This window comes from Phacochoerus africanus, chromosome X, assembly GCF_016906955.1.
Source record: "Phacochoerus africanus isolate WHEZ1 chromosome X, ROS_Pafr_v1, whole genome shotgun sequence".
Classification (NCBI taxonomy): Eukaryota; Metazoa; Chordata; class Mammalia; order Artiodactyla; family Suidae; genus Phacochoerus; species Phacochoerus africanus.
This window is the reverse complement of record NC_062560.1, coordinates 63,477,813-63,503,737: the sequence shown is the minus strand read 5'-3', so window position 1 is coordinate 63,503,737 and position 25,925 is coordinate 63,477,813. Positions and strand designations below refer to the sequence as shown.

Below are 25,925 nucleotides of genomic sequence, written 5' to 3'. Positions count from 1 at the left end.
AATGCAAATATATGGATGGGACACTTATTTGCTTAAACTTTCTTACCTTGTGATATAATCTATTATTTTCCCATTCTAACAGCTTCTGAATTGATCTTCTGGTCTAAGAGAAAGAACCAAGACTTTGTTACAAGATGAATTGAAGAGCTTTGTAACCTATGTATATCTATATTCTTCTGCTTACTTGTATGTTACCATTATTTTCTTCTCATGTTTTTCTTTTCAAAATGAAATATGTACAAATTACTCTGTGTTGTAAGTCCATTCACTGGGTCAAATTATAAAAACATTACCAGTACTGATAGTAGTTCATTTATGAACCTAATTCTAGATTTTCATATATCTTTTCACAGGGTTACTTTTTAAATATACATGTAATATGCCAAACTAATCTGATTACTCATTGAAAATTTTCCTATCATAGTTCTTACACAACACCTAGCAAACAGCAGTCAGTCAAAGTCTACAGGTTGAATAAAGCAAGCCAACATATACTAGAACTTCCACTAAAAAGAACATGTTAAAAACAGCCAGTTGGAAAATTTGTATTTAGAAAAAAAAATAAAATTAGAGAAGCAGCCCTGCAGTAATCAGGGGGAGAAGTGAGTTTCTCCATTTGGAGTGCATATATTTTGCCAGGAAGAAAAGTTTGCAAATTCTTTGAAAACATTGAAATTAAAGATTGTTAGGCATTTTTGATTTTTTAATGTAATTTTTATTTTATATTGGAATATAGTTGATTTCCAATGTCATGTTACTTTCAGGTGTACAGCAAAGTGATTCAGTTATATATATATATATATATATATATATATATATATATATATATAAATTCTTTTTCAGATTCCTTTCTCACATAGCTTATTATAGGATATTGAATAGAGTTCCCTGTACTATACAGTAGGCCCTTGTTGGCTATCTACTTTATATATGTTGATGCTAAATGCCCCTGCCCACCTTTCTCTGTTGGTAAAAATACATTTGATTTCGAAGGCTATAAGTCTGTTTCTGTTTTTTAAGTTCATTTGTATCATTTTTTTCTCTGTTGGTAAAAATACATTTGATTTCGAAGGCTATAAGTCTGTTTCTGTTTTTTAAGTTCATTTGTATCATTTTTTAAGATTTTACATATAAGTGATATCATATGATATCTGTCTTTGTCTGATTTACTTCAGTTAGGATGATAATATCCAGCTCCATCCGTGTTGCTGCAAATAGCATTATTTTATTCCTTTTTATGGCTCTGTAATATTCCACTGTATATATGTACCATTTCTTCTTTATCTGCTCTTGTCAATGGACATCAGGGTTGCTTCTATGCCTTGGCTATGGAATGAACATTGGGATGCATGTATCTTTTCAAAATTATGGCTTTCTCTGGATAGAAGCCCAGAAATGGGGTTGCTGGATCATATGGTAGTTCTGTTTTTAGTTTCTTGAGGAACTTTCATACTGTTCTCCATAGTAGGTGCACCAATTTACATTCCCATCAACAGTTATTCAGTGACACATAACAGTGTAGGAGTGTTCCCTTTTCTCCACACCTCTCCAGCATTTATTGTTTGTAAACTTGTGTGAGCTGATACCTTACTATAGTTTTGATTTGCATTTCTCTAATAATTAGCAATGTTGAGCATCTTTTCCTAAGTTTTTGGTCATCTGTATGTCTTCTTTGGAGAAATGTCTATTTAGATTTTCTGCCCATTTTTTCCTTATGTTGTTTGTTTTTTGAATATTGAGCTGTGAGCTTCTTTTATATTTTGGAGATTAATCCCTTGTTGGTTGCTTCAGTTGCAAATATTTTCTCCCATCTTATGGGTTGTCTTCTCATTCAGTTTATGGTTTCCTTTGCTGTGCAAAAGCTTCTAATTATAATTAGGTGCCCTGTACTTTTTATTTTATTTTCATAACCCTAGGAGGTAGATCCAAAGAGATATTGCTGCGATTTATGCCAAAAAGTGTTCTGCCTATTTTCCTCTAAGAGTTTTATAGTATCTGGTCTTATATTTAGGTCTTTAATCCATGTTGAGTTTATTTTTGTGTATGGTGCTACAGAATATTCTAATGTCATTCTTTTATATGCAACTATTCAGTTTTCCCAGAACTACTTATTGAAGAGACTGTCTTTTCTCTATTGTATATTCTTGCCTCCTTGGTCATAGATTAATTGACCATAGTTGCATGGGTTAATTTCTGGGCTTTCTATCCTGTTCCATTGATCTATGGTTCTGTTTTTGTGTATCATACTGTTTTGATGGCTGTAGCTTTGTAGTATAGTCTGAAGTCATGGAACCTGATTCCTCTAGCTCTGTTTTTCTTTCTCAGGATTACTTTGACTATTTGTGGTCTTTTGTGTTTCCATACAAATTAAAAAAATTTTTTGTTCTAGTTCTATGAAGAATGCTATTGGTAATTTGATAGGGGTTGTATTGAATCTGTAGATTGCCTTGAGTAGTATGGTTATTTTGACAATATTGATTCTTCCAATCCAAGAACACGTGTATCTTTCCATCTGTTTTTTCATCTTCAGTTTCTTTCAACAGTGTCTTACTGTTTTCAGAGTATAGTTCTTTTGCCTCCTTAGGTATGTTTATTCCTAGGTATTTTATTCTTTCTTTTTTCTTTTTTTCTTTTTTGGTTGCCCTGGGCATATGGAACTCCCAGGCCAGGGATCAGATCTGAGCCACAGTTGCAACCTACACTGAAGCTGCAGCTATGCTGGATCCTTTAATCTACTGTGCTGGGCTGGGGATCAAACATGCATTCTGGCACTGCATAGATGCTGCTGAACCCATTGTGCCACAGCAGGAACTCTGGATTTCATTCTTTTTGATGCAACAGTAAATGGAATTGTTTTCTTAATTTCTATTTCTGATCTTTCATTGTTGGTATATAGAAATGCAACCTCCATGGAGTTCCTGCCATGGTACAGTGGGTTGAGAATCTGACTGCAGCTGCTCAGGGTGCTGTGGAGATGTGGGTTCGATCCCTGACCTCGGTGTGGCCATAAAATTTTTAGAAAAAAGTAGAAATTCAAGAGACTTCTGTGTATTAATTTTGTATCCTATAACTTTACCAAAGTCATTGATAAGGTCCAGTAGTTTTCTAGTAGCATCTTTAGGATTTTTTATGTGTAGTATAATGTCATCTGGAAACAGTGACAATTTTACTGAATTGTTCATCTCTGTTCTTCAAATCTTCTAGCTCTTTGTTAAACAGTTCTTGTATCTTCTTGGTCTATGCCTCCATTCTTTTTCTGAGATCTTGGATCACCTTTACTATCATTACTCTGAATTCTTTTTCAGGTAGACTATTTCCACTTCACTTAGTTGCTCTTCTGGGGTTTTATCTTGTTCCTTCATCTGAAACATATTTCTTTGCCATCTCATTTTGTCTAACTTTTTGTGTTTATGGTCTCTGTTCCATAGACTGCAGGATCACAGTTCTTCTTGCTTCTTATGTCTACCCCCTGGTGGTTGAGGTTGGTCCAGGCTTCCTGGTGGGAGGGACTGCTATCTGCCCACTGGTGAAGAGTGCTGGATCTTGTCCCTTTGAGAGGCAGGACCATGCCAAGGGGTGTGTTTAAAGGTGGCTGTGGGTTTAGGGAGATTTTAGGAAGCCTTTCTGCTGATGAGTGAAGCCAGATCTTGGTGCTAAAATGGCAGTGTCCTTGCCCCAGAGTGAGCCATAACCAACCCCCACCTTCCCAGGGGGCCCTCCAAGACTCACAGGTAGTTCTGGTCCAGGATCCTATGGAGTCACTGCTTTGTCCTGGGTCCCAGTGCATGTGAAATCTTATGTGTGCTCTCCAAGAGTGGAATCTCTGTTTTCCCCAGTTCTGTGGTGCTCCTGTACTGGAGCTCTGCTGGCTTTCAAAGCCAAATGCTCTGGGGGCTCCTCCTCCTGATGCCAGACCCCCAGACCGGGGAACCTTACATGGGGCTCATAACTCTCACTCCTGTGAGAGAACTTCTGTGATATAATTATTTTCCTGTTTGTAGGTCACCCATCTGGCAGGTAAGGGATTTGATTATATCATAAAAGCACCCTTTTCCTATCTCATTGTAGCTTCTTTGTCTTTGGATGTAGAATATTTTTTTTTGTAGGTTTCAGTCTTTTTTGTCGATGGTTGTTCAGTAGCTAGGTGTGACTTTGGTGTTTTTCTGAGAGGGGGTGAGTGTCAAGTGCTTCTACTCCACCATCTTGTCTCCTCTCCTTGCATTTTTGATTCTTAATGGAACAGTTTTGCAAAGTTTCTGATAAAAAGACTATTGTGTGTTATTAAATTTTAAAACTACTCATTAAAATTAAGTGATTTAAAACCAGGCTATATCTGAAATGATCTCCAAAAGTACCAACATAAGAAACTATTCTACCTGTTCAACCACTTAAGTTAAAAATCAATGACAACTGTGTTCAGTTCATCTACAGTGAGCCAGATCAGCAACAATGCCAGCTAGAATATACTGTTGGGCTGCTGTACTTGATAGAATCTCTCTAAACAAAATCAGATGGGTAACAAATGAAGAAATTGAATTAGTAATTCCACAAAGAAAACCCCAGGCCCAGATTGCTTCAATGATGAATTCTACCAAACAGTTAAAGAAGAAATATAAATATAAACACAAAACTATCCTCAAAATACTAGCAACCTGAGTCTAGCAACTCATAAAAATGATTAGATCATGATCAAGTGGAATTTATCCCAGGAATACAAAATGATGTAATACATAAAATTAATAGAATAAAGGACAAAAACCATGTGATTATCTTCATAGATCTAGATTAAGCACTGGATAAAATACAATTCTCATTCATGATGAAAATTCAAACAAAACAAAACAAAACAAAACAAATACCTAGGAATAAAAGGGAACTTCTTCAACCTAATAAAGAGCACCTTGAAAAACCAACAGCTAACATCACAATAAATAGAGAGACATATAATGCCTTCCTCCTAAGATTAGGAACAAGATAAGGATGTCTCCTCTTACTACTTTTATTTACCACTGTACTATATGTTACAGCCAGGGAAATTAGACAAAAATAATAAATAAAAGGCAACTAGATTGGAAGAGGAAGAGTAAAACCATCTTCATTTGCACACAACCCTGCAAATCTCCTATATGGATAAAACCCTAAGGAATCCACTAAAAGACTGCTAGAAATAATAAATCAGTTCAGCAAATTTGCAGGAAACAAGATTGTGATAGGTAGAATTCTAGCCCCCATGATTTTCAACTCCTGGAGTTACAGCTATGAATATGTTACATTATGTTGGAAAAGGGACACTGCAGATATAATTAAAGTTACTAATCATCTGGCTTTAAAATAGATTATGGAGTTCCTGTTGTGGCTCAGTGGTTAACAAATCCGACTAGGAACCATGAGGTTGCGGGTTCGATCCCTGGCCTTGCTCAGTGGGTTAAGCCATGAGCTGTGGTGTAGGTTGCAGATGCAGCTTGGATCCCGCATTGCTGTGGCTCTGGCGTAGGCCGACAGCTATAGCTCCTATTAGACCCCTAGCCTGGGAACCTCCACATGCTGCAGGAGCGGCCCTAGAAAAGGCAAAAAGACAAATAAATAAATAAATAAATATAAAATAGAAATAGTGAGATTATTCTAAATTATTTTGGCACACCCACTGAAATCCAATAAGCCTTTGAAACAGAATTTTTTCCTGGCTGATGGAAGAATAGTTGGGGGGTTTGAAACAAAAGAAGGACTCGAACCATCACTGATGGCTTTAAGATGGAAAGATCACATAGAAAGTATAAGGAGGAAATGATTGCTGCTGAAACTTGAGCTTGGGAAAATGAACTTCGGAGCAAATTCTGGCCCAGAATCTCCAGAAAGGGAGGCGGCCCTGCTGGCACCTTGATTTTGGCCTTAAGAGATCCTAATAAAAGAACCCAACTGAGCCGCACTGTGCCTAGACTTCTGAATGTGAAATAATAAAAAAAAAAATGTTGTTTTAAGGCATTAAGTTTGTGGAAATTTTTTACACTAGACAGAAAAGTAATTCAAAGTTCAACATATAAGGGAGTTCCCATCGTGACGCAGCAGAAACAAATCCAACTAGGAACCATGAGGTTTCAGGTTTGATCCCTGGTCTTGCTCAGTGGGTTAAGGATCTGGAGTTGCTGTGGCTCTGGTGTAGGCTGGCAGCTTGCAGCTCTGATTCGACCCTTAGCCTGGGAACCTCCATATGCCGCGAGTGCGGCCCTAAAAGGACAAAAGACAAAAAAAAAAAAAGTTCAACATATAAAAATCAATTTTATTTACTAGTAATGAATGGTCTGAAAGGAAAGTAAAAGATCAATTCCATTCACAAAAGATTTAAGAGTAAAATATTAGCATTAATTTAAAAAAGAAGTATATAAGAAGTGTAAACTGAAAACTAAAAAAACCTGCTAAAATAAATTAAACAAGAGGTAAATAAATGGAAAATATCCCATATTCATGAATTAGAAGACTCATGTAATAGCATTTACAATATATGGAGCTAGGAAAATTGGATATCCAAAAGGAAAATGGTAAATTTGGACCTGTATATCACATAATGCATAAAAAATTAACTCAAAATGGATCAAAGACCTAATCATAAGTGAAACTTTAATAATTTTTTGGCTGTGCCTGTGGCATTCAGAAGTTCCTGGGCCAGATATTGAACCCAAGTCACATCAGTGACAATGCTGGATCCTTAGCCAGTAGGCCACCAGGGAATTCCACGTAAAAGTTTAAAACAACTAGAAGAACACAAAGGAATATAGGAGTACATCTTTGTGATCTTGAGTTAGGCAAAGACCTCTTAAACATGATGCAAAAGATACAAGCAAGAAAATTCTAAGTGATGAATTTGACTTAATCAAATTAAAAGTTTTTGTGTGTCAAAGATACCATCAAGGTAGTAACAGCCCACCCAGAATGGGCATAAGAGGACCTTAGAAAAATCTCTTCCCTGGAGAGATAACTATTGTGCTGATCAGTATTAGCAAGTATAATCATTCAAATGTTCCAGTGATTGATCAAAGAGTCTACAGCAGATTGAGAAACATTTACTCAATAAAGTCTATGGATATAAACTTGGTATTGGAGCTAGATACTACACCTATATCCATAGCTCTGCCTTATGGAAGAACTGTTTAGCAAACTTGGGAGCTGAGTAGTTCCCATATCTCCTAGATACCTGTATGGGAACAGCTATTCTGGGTAGTTTTGGCAGATGGTGAAAATAGGCAGATCCTATTTGCACAGCTCTCTGTTGCAGAAGCCTATATCAAGTGGATGGTGGTAGCAGAGCAGCACCCATTTCCCTACCTATGACTTCTGCAAAATAGGTAGTCCCCCTTTCTGGCACACTTCTGTGTTGTGGGAGGGCTGTTATAGATGGTTTGACAATTGAGTGGCAGTTTCCATCTTCCCAGCTTCCTAGGGCAGACAAATTCTGGGTAGATTCAACAGATGGGGAAAGTTAGCAGACCCCACCCTCTCTGCCTTTAGTTTAAAAAAAATCCACAACTAACATCATACTAAATGTGAAAGATTGAAAGCTTTTCCTTTAAGACAGAAAAAGGACAATGATCCCCATGCTTGCCACTTCTATTCAACATATTGTTGGAAATTCTAGACAGAGCGATTAAGCAAGAAAAGAAATAAAAGGCATCCCAATCAAAAAGGAAGAAGCTATATTATCTCTCTTTGCAGATGACATTATCTTATGTGTAGAAAACTTTAAAGAATCAACAAAAAATCTGTTAGAGCTAACAAATTCAAGAACATTTCAGAATATGAAATCAACATGCAAAAATTCAGTTGCATTTCTATATAATAATAGTAAACAATCCAAAAAAAAGAAAACAATTATATTTACAATGGTATCAAAAACAATAAAATACTTAATAAATTTAAGCAGGGGAACAAAAGACTTATACACATAAAACTACAAAATGTCACTAAAAGAAATTAAAGACCTAAATAAATGCAAAGAATCCTGTGTGCATAAATAGAAGATTTAATATTGCTAAGATGACACTACTATCCAAAATGATCTGAAGAGTCAATGCAATCTTTATTAGAATCCCAGTGATTTTTTTTCTATACAAATAGAAAAATCCATCTTAAAATTCATATGGAATCCCAAGAGACCCCTATTATTGAAAAAAATCTTGAAAATGAGAAAGAAATATGGAGAACTCACACCTCCTGATTTCAAAACTTACTACAAAGCAACAGTAACCAAAAAAGAATATGGTACTGGCATAAATAAAGTCATATAGACCAATGGAACAGAATAGAGTGCAGAAATAAACCCTCAAATATACAGTCAATAGATTTTTTTTTAACTATTTCTTGGGCCGCTCCTGCGGCATATGGAGGTTCCCAGGCTAGGGGTCCAATCGGAGCTGTAGCCACGGGCCTACATCAGAGCCACAGCAACGTGGGATCCGAGCCGCGTCTGCAACCTACACCACAGCTCACGGCAACGCCGGATCGTTAACCCACTGAGCAAGGGCAGGGACCGAACCCGCAACCTCATGGTTCCTAGTCGGATTCGTTAACCACTGCGCCACGACGGGAACTCCTAGATTTTTGACAAGAGTGCCAACCAATCAACGGGGGAAAAGGACTTTTCAATAAATGCTTCAAGGAAAACTGGACATCCATGTGCAAAAGAATTAAGTTGGATCCTAAATTTACACCATAGGCAAAAAATTAACTCAAAATGGATCAAAGAACTAAATATAGGGAACAACAACTATAAAAGTCTTAGAAGAAAACATAGGAGACAACCTTCATAACACTGGATTTTGCAATTATTTCTTAGGACACTGAAAAAAACAGGCAAAAAGGGGAAAGAGTTTAATTGAACTTCATCAAAATGAACAACTTTTATGCATCAAATGACACTGTCAAGAGAGTGAGAAGAAGACAGTCTATAGGATGGGAGAACATATTTGCAAATCACCCATCTGATAAGGAATTAATAACCAGGATATTTTAAAATGCCAATTCAACAACAAATAAACAACCTAGTTGCAAAATGAGCAAAATATATAATATACAGATGGCCAATAAGCAAATGTAAAAATGCTCAACATCACTAGTCATTAGCGAAATACAAATCAAAACCACAATGAGATACCACTTTATACTCATTAGGGTGGCTAATGAAATGGAGAATAATGAGTGTTGCCGAGGATCTGGAAAAATTGGAAACCTTGTGCATAATTTACCAGATCAGAAATGCAGGAGAGAAAAACTCTCTGGGAACCAGTACTAGGAGAGCAGTACCTGAACTTTAATTGATAAATTGTTGGAAGCTCAGTGGGGACAAGTTCAAAATTCCAAAGGGGCCCAGTCTTGGCAGAGACTCCTATGCTTTTATGACTTTTGTTACCAGGAGCCCTATTGAGTTCTCAAAGTGACTGCAGAAAAATCCCCTTATCCTTTCAGCAGGAGAAAGGAAGAACAGCCACTTTTAAATATGCTCAAAATATTCTGTTCTTCTTAACAAAGACTGCTCTCAAGAGCCTTAACCTACTGGGACATTAACAGAACCTAACCAATCTTCGGGAAATATCCAACTCTAGCACCCTCTAGCTTTCCTCTCCTACCTAAAGGGGAAAGAAGACAAAACGAAGTTGAGAAGCACTTGTGTAGGGAGCCCAGGAGCACAGACTTACTAAAAAATTTAAGCCTAATCATAATATAGAAGGCTTCCAGTCCCTCGACACCTTACCACTACATCAATAAGGCTTCTATATTATAATACAAGGAATACAACTGAAAGAACTGTGCATCTCAGATGATATCTAAGAAGTCTTAGGGAAATCCAAAGAAAATAGGCCAGACAAAAAAAAAAAGGACACCATGGAATGTTTAGCCTTCAACTTCCAACTGCTATAGCAAATAGTAAATACAACCAAACAAAAATAAAACCTCACTTTAAAGGCCTATTTATTTCACTTAGTACATTATGTGTAGTTTTCAAACAAAAATTAGAAGTCATACTAAAAGACAAAATAGTTTGAAAATACAGAGCAAGCATCAGAACCAGACTCAGAAATGGCAGAGATGCTGAAATGATCAGACTGGGAATATAAATCAACTAAGATAAATATACTACATGCTCTAATAAAAAAAAAGTATATAATACGAAAGAACAGATGAATAACGTTAGCAGAGAAACGGAAGCTGTAAGGAAAAAAAATCAAAAGGAAATGGTAGAAAGCCAAAATATCATAGTAGAAATGAAGAATGCCTTTGATGGGCTCATTGACAACTGGACATGGCTGAGGAAAGCATCAATGAAGACTGAAGATATATCAGTAGAAACTTCCAAAACTAAAAGAAAAAAAAAAAAGAATATCCAAGAACTATGGAACAATTACAAAAAGGGCAATAAACCCATAATAGAAATATCAGATGGTTAAGACAGAAAGGAGCAGAGAAAATACTTAAAGCAATAATGACAATAAAATTTCCCCAAATTAATGAAAGTCATCAAACTCATATGTTGAAAAAGCTCAGAGAATGCAATGCTGCCTAAATACACCCAAAGCTATACCTAGTAATTTCATATTCAAACTGCAGAAAATCAAGTAAAAACCTTTAAAGAAGCCAGAGGGGAACAATACCTTACATATTAAGCAGCAAGCATAAGAATTACATCAGATATCATTTTAGAAACTATAAAACCCAAGAAAAGAGTGGAATGAAATATTTAAAGTCTTAAAGGAAAAGTACTACCAACCTGGAATACTGTCTCTATTCAGAAAAACTGTCCGTCAAAGAAAAAGACTTCCTCAGAAAAAAAAATTGAGGGAATTGTCACTGTACATCTGCCTTGCAAGAAATGTTAAAATAAGTTCTTTAGAGATAAGGAAAATGCTACAGTTAAGAAATTTGGGGAGTTCCCGTCGTGGCGCAGTGGTTAAAGAATCCGACTAGGAACCATGGGGTTGCGGGTTCGGTCCCTGCCCTTGCTCAGTGGGTTAACGATCCGGCGTTGCCGTGAGCTGTGGTGTAGGTTGCAGACACGGCTCGGATCCCACGTTGCTGTGGCTCTGGCGTAGGCTGGTGGCTACAGCTCCGATTGGACCCCTAGCCTGGGAACCTCCATATGCCGCGGGAGCGGCCCAAGAAATAGCAACAACAACAAACAACAACAACAAGACAAAAAAAAAAAAGAAATTTGGATCTACATAAAGAATAGTGTTAGAGAAGGAATAAATGAAGGTAAAATAAAATCTTTTATTTCTTCTATTCTTAATTGATCTAACAGGTAACAGTTTGTTAATAATGTTTTCAATGATTATAGCTTATGGATAAGTAAAATGAATGGCTGTAGTGTTATAAGAGATGGGAGGGAAGAATTGGGAATAAGATAATTGTTTCATCTGGGAAGTGGTATTGTGTTATATGAAAGTGGACCTGGATTGGTTGAATATGTATATATATTGCAAACTCATTTTAGTGGGAAACCACTAAAAAAAGACTAAAAAGTAGGATTATTGATATACAGAGGGAGGATAAAAAATGGCATCATACAAAAATAATTACAATCAGAGAAGGCAGAAAAAGACTAAAAGACAAAAATAGGAACAAAGAACAAGAGTAACGGGAATTCCTGTCATGGCTCAATGGAAACCCATCTGACTAGCATTCATGAGGATGGAGGTTCAATCCCTGGTTCATTCAGTGGGTTAACGATCTAGCATTGCTATGAGCTGTGGTGTAGGTCGCAGATTTGGCTCAGATCCTGCAGTGCTGTGGTTGTGGTGCAGGCTAGCGGCTCTAGCTCTGATTCACCCCTAGCCTGGGAACCTCCATATGCTGTGGGTGGGGCCCTAAAAGACAAAAAAAAAAAAAAAAAGAACAAGAGTAATGAATAGAAAACAGAAACAAACATGGTAAATATTAATCCAATTATGTCAATAACCACTTTAAATATCAAAAGTTTAAATACATCAATTAAAAGGCAGAGATTGTCACAGTGGATCAAAAAATAATACTCAACTATGTACTGTGTCTACAAGAAACCCACTTTAAATATAGACATATAGAGATTAAAAGTAAAAGGATGGAGAAAGATATACCATAGTAACATTAATCAAAGAGAGCTGGAGTTACTTTAGTAATTCTAGACAAAGCAAATGTCAGAATAAGGAAAATTATCAGACATAAAGACAAAGGGTCATTTTTCCAAGACATAATTCTTAACATGTATATGCCTAACAAAAGAGCATCAAACTATGTGGGGCAAAACTGACAGAGCTGTAAGGGAAAATAGAGGAGTCAATTATTTATAGTTGAAGACTTCAACAAGTGTTTATCAGAAATGGACAGACCAAGCAGGCAGAAGGTAGGTAAGGACATAGCTGAACTTAACAGCACCACTGATCTACTGGATATAACTGACCTCTATAGACTACTTCATCTAACAACAGCCAGTGACAGATTATTTTCAAGCTGATATGGAACATACACCAAGACAGACTACATTCTGGGTCATAAAACGCATCTTAACTAATTTCAAAGAACAGAAATCATACAATGTATGTTCTCAGAACATAACGGAATTACACAAGAAATCAACAACAGAAAGACAGGTGGAAAAATCCCAAAACACTTGGAGATTAAGCAGCATGCTTCTAAACACAGAGATCAAGAAGAAATCTCAAGAGAAATTTATAAATATTTTGAACTACATATAAATGAAAAACAAAACATCAAGATTTGTGGGATGCAGTAAACATGCACCTGCATGTTCATCACAGCTCTATTCACAACAGCCAAGACATGGAAACAACCCAAATATCTATCGACAGATGATTGGATTAGGAAGATGTGGTGTATATATATACACGATAGAATACTACTTGGCCATAAAAAAGAACGACATAATACCATTTGCAGTGACATGGATGGAACTAGAGACTCTCATACTGAGTGAAGTAAGTCAGAAAGAGAAAGACAAATACCATATGATATCACATATCTAGAATCTAATACATGGCACAAACAAACCTTTCCACAGAAAAGAAAATTATGGACTTGGAGAATAGACTTGTGGTTGCCTAGGGGAAGGGGAGGGAGTTGGATGAATTGGGAGCTTGGGGTTAATGGATGTAAACTATTGCTTTTGGAATGGATTAGTCATGAGCTCCTGCTGTGTAGCATTGAGAACTATGTCTAGTCACCTATGATAGAGCATGATAATGGGAGAAAAAAGAATGTACACATGTATGTTTAATTGGGTCACCATGATGTACAGTAGAAAAAAAATTGCATTGGAGAAATAACAATTAAAAAAAAGCAGTAACACTGAATGTATGGAGTAGAAAAGAAGAAATACCTTAAGTCAATCATACGTGCTTGCACCTTAGGGGCAAAAAGAACAAATTAAATCTAAAGTAAGAAAAAAAAGAATAAAAATTAGGAGATGGGATTAAGATGGTGGAATAGAAGGACTGGAGCTCAACTTCTCTCCTAAAAACAACAAAATTTACAACCAAATACTGAGCAATCTTCAACCAAATGGACTGGAAACTTTCAAAAAGATATCCTACTCCAGAAGACAAAGAGGAGGCCACATCAAGAGGTAGGAGGGGTGATTATGCAATATAAGCAACCCCATACCACTCAGGTGGGAAGCCCCACAGACTGGAAAGTAACCGTTTCACAGAGACTCACCTAAAGGAGTGAGAGTTCTGAGCCTCACATCAAACTCCCACGTGTGGGGATCTGGCACTGGGAGAAAGAGCCCCCAGAGCATCTGGCATTGAAGGCCAGTGGGGCTTGTGCACAGGAGCTCCACGGGACTGGGGGAAATGGAGACCCCATTCTTCAAAGGTGCACGCAGACTTTCACGTGCACTGGGCCCCAGGGCAAATCAGTCTCCATAGGAATCTGGGTCAAACCTGACTGCAGTTCTTGGAGGACCTCCTGCAAAACAGGGGGTGAATGTGGCTTGTTGTGGGGGAAGGACATTGGAAGCAAAGCTCTTGGGAATATTCATCAGCATGGTGGCCATTTTGGGAAAATCTGGCCCCACCTGTCAGTCAGCACTGAGAAGCCCCAGGCCAAACAGCAATCCAGGTGGGATCACAGCCCTGCCCATCAGTAAACAAGCTACCTAAAGACCCCCCAGGCACACCTCTAATCTCACCCAGAGACAAAGCCCCACCCACCAGAGGGATAGGAATCAGCTCCACCTACCAGTGGGCAGGCATCAGCCCCTCCCAGCAGGAAGCCTATAGCAAGCCCCCATACCAACTTCAGCCACAAGGGGGGCAGACACCAGGAGTAAGAGAGGCTACAACTCTATTACCTGTAAAAAGGTCACCACACCAAAAACCTATAAAAATGAAAAGACAGAGGACTATAACTCAGATGAGGGAGAAAGGAAAAACCCCAGAAAAACAGCTAAGTGATCAGGAGATTCTCAGCCTCCAGGAAAAAGACTTTAGACCGTTGGTGCTGAAGATGATTGGAAATAAACTGGAGGCAAAGATGGATAATTTACAGGAAACACTGAGCAAAGAGATACAAGATATAAAACTTAAACAAGAAGAGATGCAAAATACAATAACTGAAATGAAAAATTCATTAGAAGCAGCCAACAGCAGAATACAGGAGGCAGAAGAATGAATAAGCCAGGTGGAGGACAGATTAGTGGAAATTACGGATGTGGAATGGAAACGAGAAAAAAGATTGAAAACAAATGAAGAGAGTCTCAGAGAACTCTGGGACAACGTCAAATGCACCAACATCCGTATTATGGGGTGCCAGAAGGAGAAGAGAGAGAGAAGGGGACAGAAAAAAATACTCAAAGAGATAATAGCCGAAAACTTCTCTAACATGGGAAAGGAACCACTCACTCAAGTCCAGGAAGTGCAACGAGGACCATATAAAATAAACCCAAGGAGGAATACCCTAGACACATATTAGTCAAACTGACCAAAATTAAAGACAAGGAGATAATATTGAAAGCAGCTAGGGAAAAGAAACAAATAACATACAAGGGAACCCCAATGAGGTTATTGGCAGATTTTTCAGCAGAAACTCTGCAGTCCAGAAAGGAGTGGCATGATATACTTAGTGTGATGAAAGGAAAAAACCTCCAACCAAGATTACTCTACCCAGCAAGGCTCTCATTCAGATTTGAAGGAGAAATCAAAAGCTTCACAGAGAAGCAAAAGTATGAGAATTCACTACACTAAAACACCTTTACAACAAATACTTAAGGAATTTTTCTAGACAGAAAAGAAAAAGCCGCAACCAGAAACAAAAAACCACAAAAGACAAGGGTCACCAGTAAAGGTATATGTACAGTAAAGATATGAAATTAACAATGCACAGTTATGCCACCAAAATCAGAAATTGTGAGATGAGTAGGGTACAGATGCAGGACACTGCAGATGCACTTTCAATTAAGAGACTAACAACTTAAAACAATCTTGTGTGTGTATATATATATACACACACACATACATATTCTTATATTAAAACTTCAGAATAATTGCCAACCAAAAATCTACAACTGATACACAAACAAATAAGAAAAGTCAACTCAAATACAACACTAAAGATAGTCATCAAACCACAAGAGGAGAGAACAAGAGAAGGGAAGAAAAAAGAGCAAGAAAAACAAATTCAAAGCAATTAATAAAATGGCAATAAGAACATACATATCAATAATTACCTTAAATGTCAATGGACTAAATGCCCCAACCAAAAGATATAGACTGACTGAATGGTTACAAAAACAAGACTCATATATACACTGTCTTCATGAGACCCACTTCACTTCTAGGGACACAAACAAATTGAAAATGAGAAGTTGGAAGAAAATATTCCATGCAAACGGGGACCAAAAGAAAGCTGGAGTAGCAATACTCATATCAGACAAAATAGACTTTAAAATGAAGATGATTTTAAGGGACAAAGAAGGACACTACATAATGATCAAAGGATCAATCCAAGAAGAAGATATAACAAGTTTAAATATATGTGCACCCAACATAGGTTCACCACAATATATAAGGCAACTGCTAACAACCTGAAAAAGACAAATTGACAATAACACAATATTAGTGGGGGACCCAAACACCCCACGTACAGCAACAGACAGATCATCCAGACAGAAAATCAATAAGGAAACACAGGCCCTGAATGAAGCATTAGACCAAATGGACTTAATAGATATTTATCATACGTTCCATCCAGAAGCAACAGAATACACATTCTTCTCAAGTGCACATGGAACATTCTCTAAGATTGATCACATCCTGGGCTACAAATCCAACCTCAGTAACTTTAAGAAAATTGAAATCATATCAAGCATCTTTTCTGACCACAACACTATACGACTGGAAATCAACAACAACAAAAAAACTGCAAAAAACACAAACACGTGGAGACAAAACACCACACTACTAAACAACCAATGGATCACTGAATAAATCAGAGGAAATTAAAAAATACCTAGAAGCAAATGACAACAAAGATACGACGCTCCAAAACCTATGGGATGCAGCAAAAGCCATTCTAAGAGGAAAGTTTATAGCGATACAAGCCCACCTCAGGAAACAAGAAAAAGCTCAAATAAACAAGCTAACTTTACATCTAAAGCAGGTCGAGAGAGAACAGACAAGACCTAAAGTTAGTAGAAGGAAAGAAATCATAAAGATCAGAGCAGAAATCAATGAAATAGAAATGAGGAAAACCATAGAAAAGTTCAATGAAACAAAAAGCTGGTTCCTTGAAAAGATCAACAAAATTGATAAACTCTTAGCCAGACTTATCAAGAAAAAGAGAAAGGACTCAAATCAATAAAATTAGAAATGAAAAAGGAGAAGTAACAACAGACATCACAGCAATACAAAGGATCCTAAGAGACTACTATATGCAACTATCTGCCAATAAAACGGAAAACCTAGAAGAAATGGACAAATTCTTAGAAAAGTACAATCTTCCAAGACTAAACCAAGATGAAATAGAAAAGATGAATGGGCCAATCACAGTACTAAAATTGAAACTGTGATTTAAAAACTTCCAACAAACAAAAGTCCAGGACCAGATGGCTTCACAGGCGAATTCTGTCAAACATTTAGAGGAGACCTAACACCTATCCTTCTGAAACTATTTCAAAAAATTGAAGAGGAAGGGATACTCCCAAACTCATTCATTCTACGAAGCCACCATCACCCTGATACCAAAACCAGACAAAGATACTACAGAAAAAGAAAACTACAGGCCAATTTCACTGATGAACATAGATGCAAAAATCCTCAACAAAATATTAGCAAACCGCATCCAACAATACAAAAAAAGGACTGTACATCATGATCAAGTGGGATTTATCCCAGGGATGCAAGGGTTCTTCGATATCTGCAAATCCATCAGTGTTATACACCACATTAACAAGCTGAAGAATAAAAAGCATATAATCCTCTCAATAGATGCAGAAAAAGCCTTTGACAAAATCCAACACCCATTGCTGATCAAAACCCTTCAGAAAGTGGGCATAGAGGGAACCTACCTCAACATTATAAAGGCCATATATGTATGACAAGCCCACAGCTAACGACATTCTCAATGGTGAAAAGCTGAAAGAATTCCCACTGAGATCAGGAAGAAGACAAGGATGTCTGCTCTCACCACTACTATTCAACATAGTTTTGGAAGTCCTAGCCATGGCAATCAGAGAAGTAAAGCAAATAAAAGGAATCCAAATTGGAAAGGAAGAAGTAAAACTATCACTATTTGCAGATGACATGATAATATACCTAGAGAATCCTAAAGACTGCCAGAAAACTGTTAGAGCTCATCCAAGAAATTGGCGAAGTTGCAGGATACAAAATTAATACACAGAAATCAATGGCATTTCTATATACTAACAATGAAAGATCAGAAAGAGAAATTAGGGAAGCAATCCCGTTTACCATCACATCCAAAAGAATAAAATACCTAGGAGTAAACCTACCTAGAGAGACAAAAGACCTGTACTCTGAAAACTCTAAGACACTGATGAAAGAAATCAAAGATGACACAAATAGATGGAAAAATCAATTAAAAAAACTCTAAGACACTGATGAAAGAAATCAAAGATGACACAAATAGATGGAAAAATCAATAAAACTCCTGAATCAATAAGCAATTACAGGGAGTTCCCTTCATGGCTCAGTGGTTAACAAACTCAACTAGGATCATGAGGATACTGATTTGATCCCTGGCCTCGCTCAGTGCGTTAAGGATCTGGCATTGCCACGAGCCATGGTATAGTTTGCAGACATGGCCCAGATACTGTGTTGCTGGGCTGTGGCATAGAGTGGCAGCTGTAGCTCCGATTTGACCACTAGGCTAGGAACTTCCATATGCTGCAGGTGCGGCCCTAAAAAGCAAAAAAAAAAAAAAAAAAAAGTCGATTATAGAAAGATTGCAGGATACAACATAAGGTTAATATAACAAAGTATATTGGTAATATGATGGATACATGTCATCATACACTTGTCAAAACTCAAAGAATGTACAAGAAGAGTGAACTAATATAAACTATGGACTTCAGTTAATAATGTGTCAATACTGGCTCATCTTTTTTTTTTTGGCTTTTTAGGGTCACACCTGTGGCATATTGAAACCCCCAGGCTAGGGGGTGAATTGGAGCTGTAGCTGCTAGTCTATACCACAGCCACAGCAACATGGTATCTGAGCCATGTCTGCAACCTACACCACAGTTCATGGCAATCCCAGATCCTCAACCCAGTGAGTGAGGTCAGGGATCAAAACCCACATCCTCATGGATCCTAGTCCATTCATTACTGCTGAGCCACGATGGGAACTCTGGTTTATCTATTTTAACAACTGTACTTCAATAGAGCAAGACATTAATAATAGGGAAAATTGGGAGTTGAGTGAGAAGGTATATAGGAACTCCTGATTTTTTCTCAGTTTTTTCTGTAAACCTAAAATTGTTCAAATATAGCTTATTAATTAAAACCTTACATAGAAAAGGTAAAGATGAAATGAAGATATTCTTAGATAAAAACTGAGAGAATCCACTGCCTACAGACCTACCATATAAGATATACTATGGAAGTTCTTCAGGCTGAAACCAAGACACAGATATTAATTTGAGTCCATACATGGAAAAAGGAAAACTCTAAGAACCTCAATGAATTCTACATAGGCTAAATTCAAAGAAACCCATACTTTGGAAGTCAAAAACAAAAAGAAAAATCTTGAAAGTAGCAATAGAGAAGCAACTCATTATGTACTGAGATCCTCAATAAGATTAACAGCCAATTTTACATCAGAAATCATGAGGACCAGAAGCAGCGGGATGACATATTCAAAGTGCTGAAAGAAAAAACTTATCATCCAAGAATTCTATCCTTGGTAAAACTATCTTTTTTAAAAAAGGAGAAATTAAGACATTACCAGATAAGCACTTACAGAGTTCACTGCTATTAGAATTGCCTGTAAGAAATGCTAAGGAGTCCTTCAAGCTGAAATGAAAGAACACTGGACAGTAACTCAAGCTATATGATGAAATAAAGAACATTAATAAAAGTAACTGCATAACTAAATATAAAAGCCAATATTGCTGTGTTTTTGTCTTGGAACTTCTATTTTCTTTCTATATAATTTAAAAGACAAATGTATAAAATGTTAAGTATAAATCTACGTTAATGGACACATAATACATAAGACGTAATTTGTGATTATAATATGGGGAGGTATGTAGATAAACACAAGCAGAATTTATATACTAAATTAAATTGGTATTAATTTCAAACTAGTGTGTTACAAGTTTAAGATATTAATTATAATTCCCCAGGTTAACACCTAAGAAAATAATTAAAAATATATTAAAAAAGGAAATGAAAAGGCATGTGGTACACTACGAAAATGAATTAAATATAGAATAATGAAGTAATGCAGTAAAAAAGGTATAATATATGGAAAACAAAAGACAAAATGGCAGAAATCCTTCCTTATCTGCTATTGACTGAATTATGTTCCCCCTAAATTTATATATTCAAGTGTCACAACCACTAGCACCTGAGAATGTGATTATATTTGGATGGTTTTTACAGTGGTAATAAGCTAATCCAATATGACTGGTGTCCTTATAGGAAGAGATTAGGACACAAACATTGAAGGCCAGGTGACAAACCAGGGAGAAAACGGCCAACTACAAGCCAAGGAGAGAAGCCTCAGAAAAAAAAATCATCTCTCTCAATACCTTGACCTCAGACTAATAGCTTCCAGAACTGTGAGAAAATACCTTTCTGCTGTCTAAACTACCAAGTCTGTGGTACTTTGTTAAGGCAGCCCTGGAAAGCTAATACATTATTAGTAATAATCACTTTATATACAAGCAGATTAAACCCTCAATAGGAAGAGATATGCAGAATGGATTTGCAAATATGATCCAGGAGTCTAACCGAGACTCAGTTTAGATTCAAAGACACAAATAGGTTGAAAGAGAGAGGCTAAAAAAAGATTTTCCAGGTAAATAGTAACAACAACAAAAAAAGAGCTGGGGAAGTAAAAGAGCTATGGTAGATATAATAACAGATAAAATAGATTTTTTTAAAAAATAGATTTTAAGTAAAAAAAAGTTACAAGAGAAAATGACGGACAGTATACATCTTAATAATCTCTGACTACTATGACAAAAGACCATATTCTAGGTGGCTTAAACAATAGTTCTGTAGTATAGAAAGCCTTAGATTAAAGTGTCAGCATGGTTGATTTGATTCTGGTGGGAGCCCTCTTCTTGGCTTATAGACAGCTTGCCGTATCTTCACATGGTAGAGAGATAGAGAGCAAACTCTCTGGCCTTTTCTTATAAGGGCACAATTCCACCATGGGGACTCTACCCTCATGACTTCATCTAAATCTAGTTATTTCCCAAAGGCCAAAATACTATCAGATTGGGGGGAGGGCTTTTGAGGGAACACAAACATTAATTCCATGAAATATATCTTTATAAAAACATAAATCTCTCTAGAAGAAATAACAATTATAAACATACACATCACTAACAACCGACCTGCAAAGTATGTGAAGTAAAAATTGACAAAAGTAAAGGGGAGAAACAGTTCCACAATAATAGAGATTTTACTGTCACACTTGCAATAATGGAGAGAACTATGCAGATCAATAAAGAAATGTAGGACTTAAACAACACTGTCAACCAATTAAATTAACAGACATACACAGAACCCTCCATTCCACAATAATATAACACAAATTTCTTCTCAAATGTACATGGAGTATTCTCCAGGATAGGCCATATGTTATGCCACCAAACAAGCCTCAATAAATTTACAAAGATTAAAGCCATACAAAGTATCTTTTCTAATAACAACAAAAAGAAACCAGAAGTCCTAAGGAAAACATTATGTTTGTGTTGCAAGACTGAGATAATAGTCCCTTCTCTTGGAACACACCTCTCAATTTAACAAATATTATAATAAAAAAAGGTAAAGGTTAAAAGCAATTTCAAATTCAAGGATGGTGGCATGACTAGGCTTGAAAATTGTAATATCACAGTTGTTTCAGTGGTAAATATAAGAATGGGTAAATGAAAACCTTCATTTCATATATCATGCAGCCACAGAATCCCGCCATAGTCAAGAGAGACTAGGAGCAGCTCAGGGCATTCTGGTCTGTATTTTTTTTCTTTCAACTAATTTGCTAGAAAAAATGTCCATGAAGAGTACTGGCAAACAAAACAAAACAAAACAAAAAAACAGTTCACAAGGCAGACTGTTTATATAGAAGTTCTTGGAAATATTTTATAATCATTCATTTATATATTAAACTTGTGACACAGGGCAGAGTAAATATTATTTGCATTTTATTTTGTGGATAAACACAGATATGACTTCCATGAAGCCAGATACACCATTAGAAATGCCTAGAGGAGGATGGCAAACTATAGGCCAAATCTAGCCTGCTATTTTTCTAAATAAAGTTTTTTTTTTGTCTTTTTTTGTTGTTGTTGTTGTTGTTATTGTTGTTGTTGCTATTTCTTGGGCCGCTCCCGTGGCATATGGAGGTTCCCAGGCTAGGGGTCGAATCGGAGCTGTAGCCACCGGCCCACGCCAGAGCCACAGCAACTTGGGATCTGAGCCGCGTCTGCAACCTACACCACAGCTCACGGCAACGCAGGATCGTTAACCCACTGAGCAAGGGCAGGGACCGAACCCGCAACCTCATGGTTCCTAGTCGGATTCGTTAACCACTGCGCCACGACGGGAACTCCTCTAAGTAAAGTTTTATTGGAACATAGCAACGCTCATTCATTTACATATTATTATTATTTTGGGGGGCTACACTCATGACATGTGGAAGGCCAAGGATTGAACCCGCACCACAGCAGCAACCCAAGCCACTGCAGAGACAATGTCAGATACTTAACCCACTATGCTACAAGGGAATACCTCACATATTATTTCTTGCTGCTTTTACAGTAAAACAGCAGAGTTGAGTAGATGGAACAGAGACCTTTGGCCCACAAAGTCTAAAATATTTACGATTTGGCCCTTTAAGAAAAAGTTCACCAACCCCTGCTAGAAAATTATAACTTGGTAGGATGTCTTCATACTATTTATTTTCATGTTTCTTGTCTCAGGAATAGGAAATCTGACCTAAGAAACATGATGTAGTCAAGACAATACAGTGTTACAAAAGACAAAAACAAAACAAAACAAAAATTATCTTTTTGGTTGTGCCATTTATTTTGTGACACTGGCAAAAATTCACCTCTCTGAAAATGTTTTTTACCTGTAAAATAAGGAATTTGGGTGATATGGAAGCTAACTACATTTCCAATTAAACTATTGTAATCTATACAGCTTAGTTTACAGATTACAAAGCAGTAGTGAAGACATAAAAATACGGTGGTATTTTATTTTTTATTTCTCCATGTGGACCCAAAAAAAAAAGGCAGTACAACACTTTAAATCTCTTCATCATCACAGCCACCTTAAAAGTAACATTATCTAGATTTTATAGGTGATGAAATTGAAGCTCCAGAAAGGAGAGGAAACCAGCATGTGCTTAGTGTTTCATTGTCTAGTGTGTCAACAACCTAGTATGTACAAAAATCAAGGGCCATGACTATAAACATTACAAAGTATAAGGCAGGTAATTGTAAATGCTGGGTAGTTCTACGGGGAACCAGAGACTATGTGTTCTATTTTAAAGGAAGCAGCTACCACTCAGCGAGGGCCAATTGCTGAAATACAGGCTAATATTGCCAGATCTTTAGATTTTTACAAGAGACACTGGTTAGTTCAAATCTTAACTATTCTAATTTTTCAATGCTGGCAACTGATTTAAATGTTTAAAAAACAGAGTGGGCTAGATTTAGCCCATAGGACAATAGTTCGTGAATCTGTACTAAATAAACTTTTATTTTATTTTATTTTATTTTTTTTTGCCATTTCTTGGGCCACTCCCGCAGCATATGGAGGTTCCCAGGCTAGAGGTCCAATCGGAGCTGTAGCCACCGGCCTACGCCACAGCCACAGCAACGCGGGGATCCGAGCCACGTCTGCAACCTACACCACAGCTCACAGCAATGCTGGATCTTTAACCCACTGAGCAAGGCCATGGATCGAACCCGCAACCTCATGGTTCCTAGTTGGATTCGTTAACCACTGAGCCACGACGGGAACTCCTAAATAAACTTTTAAAAATTGACAGATCAGTGAGCTAAGAATGCACTGATACATCAATTCAAAATGAATTCTTAATTAAGCAAAGTAATGGAGGATAGGGAGAAACCACAGCATTAGTATTAATTTCATGGCAAAATCACTTGGTTGAAAAAACTGCTTCTATTTCAGGCCCTGTGGCAAAGGTAATAAATTAATAAATATGAAAGATGTAAACAGGTCATCAGAAAAAAAGATCTAGGATAACATTAAAACCAAAATGTCTGTTCTTAAGTAATTGAAATTGGCTATATCTGATGAAAACTCCCATAGTTAATTCACATTGAGGTTTTAAAAATAATGGAAATAGGTAGGAATTATTGATTCGTAGCTTTTCAAAGCAAGATAGGACACTGCCAATGTATTTATCCTATAGAAAACCATCTCAGAATACTGTATACGCTTTGCCAAACAATAAACTAAGCTCTATTTAAAATAAATCTTTGACCTACTGGTAGTGACCAAGGGAATTAATAAAATATCTAATTTTCCCATTCAAAAAGTCATGGGGGAGTTCCCGTTGTGGCTCAGTGGAAACGAACCCAACTAATATTCATGAGGATGCAAGTTGGATCCCCGGCCCCTGCTTAGTGGGTTAAGGATCCAGCATTGCTGTGAGCTGTGGTGTACGTTGCAGATGTGGCTCGGATCCTGCATTGCTGTGGTTGTGGTGTAGGCCAGCAACTGTAGCTCTAATTAGACCCCTAGACTGGAAACTTGCATATGCTGCAGATGTGGCCCTAAAAAGCAAAAAGTCAGAGGGGTGGAAGCATTTTTTAAATTATTTTTTGAAGTGGATTAACTGCTTTTTAAAGGAGGGCAGGAGAAAGATGGAGAAAATATAATGAGTACTTGGGAATATTTTTTGGTTTATAAGAGACAACTACCCTTCTAATTATACTCCTACAAGGTACTGTGATTTTTTTTTTAATTTTTTTTTTGTCTTTTTGCTATTTCTTGGGCCGCTCTCACGGCATATGGAGGTTCCCAGGCTAGGGGTCGAATCGGAGCTGTAGCCACCGGCCTACACCACAGCCATAGCAACACGGGATCCGAGCCGTGTCTGCAACCTACACCACAGCTCACGGCAACACCGGATCGTTAACCCACTGAGCAAGGGCAGGGACCGAACCCACAACCTCATGGTTCCTAGTCGGATTCGTTAACCACCGCGCCATGACGGGAACTCCGTACTGTGATTTTTGAATACAGTTCAGTAGGCTACTTATTATTTAGAAGTGTAAATGAAATCATCAATGTAGTACAGGGAAAGAACTATAGGTAAAATGAATTAATTTCCTCATTGGCTTCAATTTAAAAGTTTAAAGGTATATTCCCATGGGGGGAAAAACATTCTAAAGATCAAAATAAAATTTTAAAGAAGATGAGATTAAGAGTGTAGTCTCAAATCTATGACATAACCAGTAATGTCACGTCAGAAACTTTTAACATGTGGAAAACCAAACAGGATTTCCCCCACCAACTTTGCAGGTTACTCTTACTTCTATCTTCAGGTCAGAAGAAGCTCTCCCATATACCTGTGGTTTGGAAAAACTTTAAATCATAGCTTCAGGTTTTGTGAAAAGAATTAAGTAGCCCAGTTACATTTATATTTGCATAAGTACTCCACTTACTTTGCACTTATTTGAAATAATGATGGGAACCTATATTAAGTGATAAAGTGTTGATAAAGGTTGGACAAAGGACTTCACCTTCCTGGCCCTGAGTTCCTTTCTCTGTAGAATGAGGACAGTATTGTTATGAGAATTAAATAAACCATGTAAAGCACTTGGCACACAGCAAGTGCTCAATAAATGTTTAACTCATTATTATTACACAATAAAATAGTTACTCACTCTTTTGTTGAGACAAATAACAGGCCACAGGCTGCAACCCAGTGTGCAACAGCAGCAGAGACAACCACACAGCAGCCATTTCACATTGACTGGGAGAGCCTTTTTCAAACATGCATTCACGCGGCCAATGCTGGTCTTAAATTCTTCCGGGGCCACCTACAACGAGGGTGCAATCTTTAACAGTTTGTGGGGGCAGCTTTCTACTATCTATCTCTAACCTAAAGATAATGTTTGTCTTATTACAAATACTTTAAGGACTTACACATTTCTAAATATATTTCCTCCTTATCTTCCCCTATAAATATGTATTACATACTCCTTCTCAGAT

The 25,925-nt window shown here is 37.1% G+C and overlaps 1 protein-coding gene across 1 annotated transcript in view; it reads right to left on the bottom strand.

Annotated features, from left to right (window-relative positions):
* Positions 1 to 25,925, bottom strand: part of CHIC1 (cysteine rich hydrophobic domain 1) — a 47,984-nt gene that overhangs the window by 2,716 nt on the left and 19,343 nt on the right. The window contains exons 3-4 of the mRNA XM_047765019.1: positions 25,598 to 25,753; positions 47 to 103 (exon numbers count right to left, since the gene is read on the bottom strand). Coding sequence (XP_047620975.1) covers positions 47 to 103; positions 25,598 to 25,753 — 213 coding nt within the window. The remainder of the gene's footprint in view (positions 1 to 46; positions 104 to 25,597; positions 25,754 to 25,925) is intronic.